The 7668-nt window shown below is 66.1% G+C and overlaps 1 protein-coding gene and 1 long non-coding RNA gene across 2 annotated transcripts; both read right to left on the reverse strand.

Moving 5' to 3' along the window:
* Positions 1-2704: 2704 nt before the first annotated feature.
* LOC123020250 lies at positions 2705-3555 on the reverse strand. Its single transcript, XR_006414035.1, has 2 exons — positions 3521-3555; positions 2705-2985 (listed from the first exon to the last, which is right to left on the reverse strand). It is a non-coding gene; the product is annotated as an uncharacterized LOC123020250 (long non-coding RNA).
* A 77-nt stretch (positions 3556-3632) lies between these two features.
* On the reverse strand, positions 3633-7141 carry MPZL3 (myelin protein zero like 3). Its single transcript, XM_044423696.1, has 6 exons — positions 7062-7141; positions 6267-6433; positions 5776-5986; positions 4959-5124; positions 4437-4491; positions 3633-4021 (listed from the first exon to the last, which is right to left on the reverse strand). Exons 1-6 carry the CDS (start codon positions 7114-7116, stop codon positions 3995-3997), a joined length of 681 nt encoding a protein of 226 aa, XP_044279631.1. The 5' UTR covers positions 7117-7141; the 3' UTR covers positions 3633-3994.
* Positions 7142-7668: the final 527 nt, after the last annotated feature.

Below are 7668 nucleotides of genomic sequence, written 5' to 3' on the forward strand. Positions count from 1 at the left end.
CCGGGCCGCTGCCGCAGGCGGACTCACCCAGCGCCAGGAGCAGCAGCGCCGGGAGCAGCGGCGCCCACGGGAGCGGGGGGTCTTCCGGGCGCATCGTCGCGGCCGTGCCGGCGGGAGGGCTGGCGGGCTCACACGCGCGGCAGCGCCCCGGCCGAGGCCCCCATCGCAGCGGCCGGGCGTTCTTTCCAAGGCGCCAAGATGGCCGGCCGGAGGTGCGCTGCCGCTCCCCCAAAACGGGGGGCACAGCGATTCTCTGGTTGGTGAATCTCCGGAAAGGAAGCGGGAGGGCGGGAAGCAGGGCTGCTCCGGCTGCCGCTTTGCGCAGATCCCCCGCCGCGGCCGCGCCCCACCCCGCCCGCCCGGCCGCCGGCTCGAGGGCTGCCCGCCGCGCCAGGGGAAGCGCGGCGCCGCGGCCACATCGCCCCGAATCATTCCCCTGCCCGGCCAAAGGGGGGCTCCTTGGAAAGGTGCACTGAGCCGGGCTGGGGCACGGGCACGGGCACGGGCACGGGCACGGGGCGGCTCTCTGGACAGCGTCGTTCCTTTTTCCGCTTTGCTTAGGCCGCCTCCAGCACAGGTAGATCGCCAGGGTCTGCCGGCCCTCCCAGGGACTCATCCCCGCCAAACCCTCCCTGGACAGTGGCGTCACTTGCCCAGGACAACTGAGGGCCTCTCCAGCTGCCTCCCATCCTCAGACTGGGCAAGAGCAGGGCCCAGGCAAAGGCGACGGGAGGGGTCAGAAGCCTGGCAACTCCACAGCCGGCCAGTGGCCGGCCAGTGGCCAGTGGCCAGCGGCCAGCTCTCTCTGGTTCCTTGTGAGCCTGGGCTGGACGTGCTGCTGGCACAGGACTGCAAAGGGAACCCAGCAAGCACGGCACAGTGGCCTGAGCCCCAGACTGGCCGGGCTGGGCCGGCGGGGGCACCATCTCTGGTGCCAGTCCCTGCTCCTCAGCATGACCTGCTCCACGGGGCCACAGCTGCGAGGGTCAGACCGAGGGGGGTTGTGGAAGCAACAGAGCAGCAGTTTGCTAGCTGGCGCACGCCAGTGACCCAGCTGTGCCACAGGGCAGCAGGGCCACAGAAGCAACACTGGGGCTCAAGGGGGGCTGTGCTCCCCCTCCTGCACGGGAGGAAGCAGCCCGGCCAGCGCCTTCCTCCTCCGGACGCTGTTGTGCACTGGCATCTTTGCGGGAAACCCAGCAGGGTGGCGACGTGAAACAAGAGATTGCAGCAGAATGTGCCGGGGTCTCCTCTTCCCGAGCTCCCAGCCTGCCCAGAGGGCTGCAGCTGCAGCTGTCAACCATCTGTGCGGAGGAGAGCAGGCGCCCGCTGCCAAGACCTCCACGGGTGGCCCGCCGCCCAAGGGTGGGCGCCTGCCAGGACGGACCCCCGGGGGGCCCCTGCTTCCCGGCAGCCTGGACCGGGAAGGCGAGTGGGCGAGGCGCGCCCTGCAGACCGCTGTCCATGGTCCTGCTTCAGGCAGCAGCACCCGCCAGTCCCCGGCCTCTGCGCTGCACCAGCACCAGGCGAGTGGACAGGCGGAGGCGAGGCGCAGAAGGCCTGCGCGGGCAGGGCAGCGACCAGCCACCTCCTCGGCGCCGGGCCCACCAGCCTGCTGAGAAGGCTGGAGCGACTCCTGGCAGAGCAGCACGGCCGTGGGACCAGTTGCCTGGATTAGTCGTGGGCTCTCCCACATGGAGACCTTCAGAAAGAAGCTGGATGGTCACCCGAGCGGCATGGTGCAAGTGGGTGTCCTGCACCAGTGGGGAGCTGGACTCGGGCAGCGTGACCACATGCGCCAGTTGCCGAGGAGCTCGGGCAGGCAGCCGTCCTGCATCGCCCTGCTGGAGGGGCCCTGCGGCTGCTGGCTTGCTACCGTGTGAGCAGAGTGCTGGGCTGCTGGGCCCTCGGTCTGACCCAGCACAGCTCTGACGTCCGTAGGGTGCGGAGCATCCTGGGCCGCCGTGCACAGCCCAGCAGCTGCAGCAGCCCGCTCCCCTCTCCCAAGAAAGCAGCAGAGCGCGCCTCGGTTCCAGTGGGATGCCAGCCTGTAGCCGAGGGCCCCGCAGCACCTCGGCCGGCGTCAGCGTGCAGCCCCACCAGAGCAGGCTGTGGCCAGGAGGCTGGAGGAGGCGTGGCAGCACACCTGGGCACACTGCTTGGCGGGCCCCACCTGGATGGGTCACAGGTCTCCCAGCACAGGAATTGTCAGAGGCCTAAAGGAAGCCCGGGGAGGGGCTGCCTGGGCTTGCAGGTTCCACGCAGACCACCGGGGCAAGTCCGCCCTCCTCTCCCCACTGGCTTCAGGAAGAGCCCGGAGATGAGCCAGCCCTTTCAGCCATGGCAGCCAAGCAGGGCCTCCAAAGCCAGGCGCAGTGCGTCTGTGGCTGCCAGGAACTCGGGCAAGCAGGACAGAGATGTCACCTGCAGGCTCTGCCAGGTGGACACGCAAACACCCCTGGCTAGCTGCTGGCAGGAGCAAAGCCCTGGCCCAGCGCTGACCTCGGCCTGACCCGGCAAAGCAATCCGTCGCTCTTGAGCAGTGGGGGCCGAGAACCCCAGCAACCATGAGGCACGAGCAAGGCTCGCACACCAGCCGCGCAAAACCCCCCAGGCCTGGCACAAAGGGGGCGCTGGAATATGCCTTTGTCCAGTTCCCCCACGGCCCCCACTGGGAAGCAGCAACTCAAAGGACTAGACCAAGCTGGTTCAAGGTGTTTATTGGAGGCAGCAGAGGAAACTCCTCCAGCCCCTCTGCAAGACCCCCATGGCTAGAAGTATATAGGAGAGATGGAGAGAACCAACACCCACAGCAGCAGGCCAGGGAGGGCCAGCGGGCAAGGAGCGGGACTCAGCCGGGAGAGGAGCAGCGCCTGCTTGTTCCATCCAGCCTCTGCGGTGCATGCAGCAGCAGCAGCAACCCAGCCAGGTCCAACCCAACCAGCAGCAATTCTAGGCACGCCTGAGAGAAAGCCACACTTCTTCCTGCGCAGAGCAAAGTCACACCAAACGGGTGTGGAGCAAGATCAGGCCTACTGGGCGAGGCCTCTGGCCACACCTGCCTTCTGCTGGCCACCCCATTTCTGCCGGCAGCCACTGCAGCCAAAGTTCTGGCACCGCGGCAAAGGAGGACGTGTAGGGCCAGGCCTGGCAGCAGCCCTTCTGCCACCCCAAAAGCACCGGGAGGGGGTGCCGTGGCAGCTCGAGCCACGAAATCCCTGCAGCCACCCTCGGGCCAGCAGCCGCCCCGTCCCCTCATGGCACACCGGCCCCAGTTCGTCCCCCCATCCCTGCGGGCAGGGGTCGTCGTTTTCACCTGCCGACTGCACCGGGCACAAGCAGCCAGCCACGCCACTCACAAGCCGGCTGCTCTGGGCTGCGGCAGCTGCCTTAGAGCCAGTGTGGTGTAGTGGTTAAGAGCGTGGGACTGGGACTCAGATGACCTGGGTTCTAGTCCCCGCTCAGCCATGGAGCCACCTGGGTGACTTTGGGCCAGTCACAGACTCTCAGCCCAACCTACCTCACAGGGTTGTTGTTGTGGGGAGAAGATGGAGGAGGAGAATGATGTAAGCTGCCTTGAGCCCTTTGTAGGAAAAAGGCAGGATATAAATCGAAAAAAAAAAAAAAATTGTGCTCAGCAGCTGGAGAGCAGCTCCAAAGATCTAGGGGCCCATGAGGACAGTCAGAGACGGTGGCCTCCTTTCCTGAGCAGACCGACATCCCATTGCCGAGTGCACCGCAGCGCCTGGGGACCCAGCAACTCGGGCAGAAACACAGAGGTAGCACTTGCACCAAAAGTTTAGGGAAGGGCCATTGTGGGAGAAGCTGAACACCTCAATTATTCCCAAGATGAAATGAAAACCAGTCCCGTGGCATCTGTCATCTTCTGACACCCCCAGGCCGGGGGCCGCAGGTCCATCCATTATGCAGTGCGGAGGCGGATGGTGGAAGGGGGCCTTCCGATGATGGTCCGCAGGACGGCCTTCACCGCCCGTCAGTAAGGACCCTCTTCGTCGCTATCCTGGCAGGGTGGGGAGCAAGGAGAGATCCGGGAGGTGGGCACCCACGCTCACAAGCATATCACCCGCGCAGATCCAGTCCGGCCAACTGGGTGGGCAGCCCTTTGGCCAAGAAGTTCCCCTCGGCGGTGGCGGCGGGGAGGCCCCGCCCAGAGCGCCTTGCAAAGCCTTGCGGTGGGAACGGAGCCCTTCTGCTGCACCCGGCCAGCCAGATGAGCCGCTGCGGCACGCGAGCACCCGCCCCGCGTCCCCTTCCGTGCGCAGCTGCCTAGATCCTTCGACTCAGCCCAGCTCTGCATCCTGGGTGGCTCGTTCCCTGACACGCTGCGACAGCGCCGAGGAAAGAAGACTTGAGTCCCAGACAAGCCACACCTACAAAGCCACTGGCTCGCGCCTCGCAGGGGAGCTGCTGCTTACCAGGTGTTGCAGGCACCAGCCGGCCAGGCGCTTGCCGCAGCCCGCTCGCTCCGGCCTGCAGAAAGGGCAGAGAGAGACCGGCACTTGCAGGCTGCTCAGGGGTCCATGGGCAGCCCAGGACAGCCACGTCCCGACCAGCTGGCTCTGTGCTGAGTCCTTCTGGAGGAGCTTCTGGCAAGCCCGCTTCCCCATTAGCCCCACGAGCAGTCCCTCAGTGCCAGGGCCCAACCCTCCCCTGCCCCCGGGGGCCCTCCAGGGGGCTCCCCCTGGGCTGCAGTCCTCTCAGGCCCTCCGGGGCAGGATCTGCCAGAGAGCAGCGCACTGGGCAGGACACCCAGCGGAGCCCAGCGGGCTTGTGCACACCTGCCCCACGGAGAGACCTTGCCTCTCCACCCAGCGGCCCCTTTGCCTCGGAGCGCGGCTTGGTGGTCAGGGGGTCACTTTCGCTCACAAAGAGGCACACCTGGGGGGCAGCTGCAAGGCCAGTCCCCACCCCGCCAGGCAAATATGCGAGGCACTCACGTGTCGGAGACTTCGATGGAGGACTTCTTGTAGCCGACGTCCTTCCAGCGTGGCAGCACCCCAACCTTCCTGCCCATTCGAATCAGCAGCAGGGCCACCACAACAGCGGATGGCAAGAAGACCAGGATGGAGAGCAGCCCAGCGGATGTCAGCTGCAAAGAGGCGCCTATGGAAGGAGGGGGAAATGCTGAGGCGGCCAGCCCGGCTCCTGGGACATGCCTTCCCCCTTCGCAATGGGCTGAGGTAGAAACCGCCCTGGGAGGGTCAAGCACCGTGGCCCCACCATGAGGATGGCCAGGGCTCCACCAGTCCCCAGGCAGTGGACAGGAGAACCGTGGTGACAAGTTCTGCGGTGAGACCTCCAGTTGCCTCGAACACAGTGCGCCGCCCCCAGCCCAAGCAACATGGCCGCATCTTGGGGCCCCACGCCTGGGCAATGAGGGAGCCACCCCGTCTCTGGCTCCTTCCCTGTGTCCATGCCTCCAAGACCAGGGCAGGGAAGCAGAACTGAGGCACCGCCCCACAGTTTCCGGGCAGGATGAGGGAAGAAGAAATCCAGTGGCGAGATGGTGCTCAGCACACACGTCGAGTGGCTGCTGCTGTTCTGATGTGCCATCAGGCCGCCTACAATTTATGGCAACTCCACGCATGAAAGCCAATCAAAGCATCCCGACCTCGACAGCCCAGCCCAGCTCTCGGTCATCGTCAAGGAGCCAGGTCTTCCGAAGTGCCGCCGGGGACATTAGCTCCCCAGAAGGCAAGGCTGGCCCTGGGGGGCAAGCAGACACCTCTGGAGTGCAGCCCTCGCCGTACATACCTCTCCGTACGACCGTCAGCACTGTCTGGGGAATGTCGTGCTGCACGTCTGGGGGGTTCTTCACAGCGCAGCTGAACGTCCCGTTGTCGTCCGGTGTCGGGTTGGCGATTGTGATAGAGGCATCCTGCTTGGCCACGTCCCCGGCCCAGGAGACACGGCCCTGGAAGGTGCCCGTCTTGGCTGGGTAGGCATCAGCCTGGTAATGGAAGATCTGGAGGGGGGTCAGAACGTGAGCGCGGCACCCAGGGATGACCCAGAGCCGCAGCACGAGCCGCCCCAGAGCTCTGCAGCACGTCCCAGCCAGGCGGCTCCTTGTAGTGCCAGAAGGAGCAGCTTCTTGATGCTGCTGGCATTCTCTGACCGGCACACAGCACCGGGCAGCCGGGGGCAGGCCTGCCATGCCAGCCCCCACAGCAGGGACGCATCCAGCAACAGCTCCCGCTCCAGCAGCAAGGAAGAAGGCCGGCCGGCCAGCCGCAAGAGCCACTCACCGGCTGCAGGCTGCCCCCTGCCAGAGGCCGGAATGTCCAGTCGATGGTCAGCTTCTCCGTGACTGGAAAGGAAGAGCTGAACCAGCATTTCAGGGTCACTGGCTCCCCCACGAAGGCCTGCACTTCTGGGTCAGCCTGGATCTCCAGGGCGTGGATTTGGGTGACTGCTGAAAAGACAACCCCAGAGGGGGCTCAGCTCTTGGCGGAAGCTGTGCTCAGGGGGGAGCCGGCCTGCCAGCCAGCAGCGCCTCCCTCTCCCCGGGAGTATTTTGCAGGATATGCAGCTAAGAGCTGCCCAGAGGCTTCGCCAGCCAGCCAGCCAGGGCGAAGGGGCGCAGCAAGATCAACCCCAGGGAGGGGCCTGGGGCTTCTGCAGACCCTGAAAAGCACCCAGATGCACTTGCGGGGGGGGGGGGGGTTGGAGGTTGCAGCAGGAACTGGGGTGCAGCCCTGCGGGAGACCACTGGCCTTCCCCCTAAGGAGACACAGCGGCTCGGGCTGGTATATGCGGAGCGCGCTGTATCTGCGCTCCACAACAACCTTGCGAGGCAGGCCAGGGTTGCCCGCACGCCTCTGGCCCGGGCCCTTCGCGGCCTCGGGCGCAGGCACGTCTCCTGCGGGCTGCCCGCCTCTCTAACGCCGGCCGCCCTGCTCGAGGCGCCTTCGGCCGGCCCAAAGCACGGAACGCGCCCGCGCACGCGGCGGATCCGGCCGGGCCGGGCGGCACAGCAGCCGCGGGGCGGCGAAGGCGGGTGCCCGCGGCGCCTCCCGCCCAGGCCCGCGCCCCGCGCTTACCGAGCAGGGCCAGCAGGAGGGCCGCCGCGCTCTTCCGCCTCAGCCGCGGCCCCATCCTCGCCTCCCCGCCCCCAGACGCAGCCGGAAGGGGCGGCGCCGCGCCAGGGACGGCCCGGCCCTCCTGCCGCGGGCGCGGGCGCGGGCGGCGCTCTGCAGCTGGGCCGGGGGCGGGCGACGAGGCGACCGGGGCGGGCGGCGAGCGCTCGTCCGCCGGAGCCGTGGCCGCTTCTACGGAGCCGGCCCCTCCCGCTTATCTCCCCGCTCTGCCCTCGCCTTTCTCCGGAAAGTTTTCTTTTTGCTGTTTTGGTGTTCTATTTTCTTAGCATGTAAAGAATATAGAAACAAGCAACCGAAAATAAACAAAGGAAACTAAAATGAACCAAGTACGTAAAGTTGCCAAGGGACTTTTAAACACATGCAACCTGTACATTCAGTTCCCAAAGCCACCCATCTTCCACCTTCCAACGCTCTGTGAGAGTTTTAATAGGAAAAACAAACATTAACCTAACATTACCTCCAACCTCTGTCGGGGACTCCTCCCTTGGCCACGCCACACACCCCTCCTCGGCATTCAGGGGCAGACACCAGGCATGCCAGGAGGGGCTGC

Source organism: Varanus komodoensis, unplaced genomic scaffold (genome assembly GCF_004798865.1).
Source record: "Varanus komodoensis strain SLA01 unplaced genomic scaffold, ASM479886v1 scaffold146, whole genome shotgun sequence".
In the NCBI taxonomy this organism is placed as follows: domain Eukaryota; kingdom Metazoa; phylum Chordata; class Lepidosauria; order Squamata; family Varanidae; genus Varanus; species Varanus komodoensis.

Excerpts from the sequence above, each read along its gene's own strand:
- MPZL3 (XM_044423696.1), bottom strand. The coding sequence starts at position 7,116 with ATGGGGCCGCGGCTGAGGCGGAAGAGCGCGGCGGCCCTCCTGCTGGCC. Across the intron at positions 4,492-4,958 it reads TCCATCGAAGTCTCCGACAC|GCCGGAGCGAGCGGGCTGCG; the intron begins GTGAGTGCCTCG and ends CCCTTTCTGCAG. Across the intron at positions 4,022-4,436 it reads GCTGGTGCCTGCAACACCTG|GATAGCGACGAAGAGGGTCC; the intron begins GTAAGCAGCAGC and ends CCACCCTGCCAG.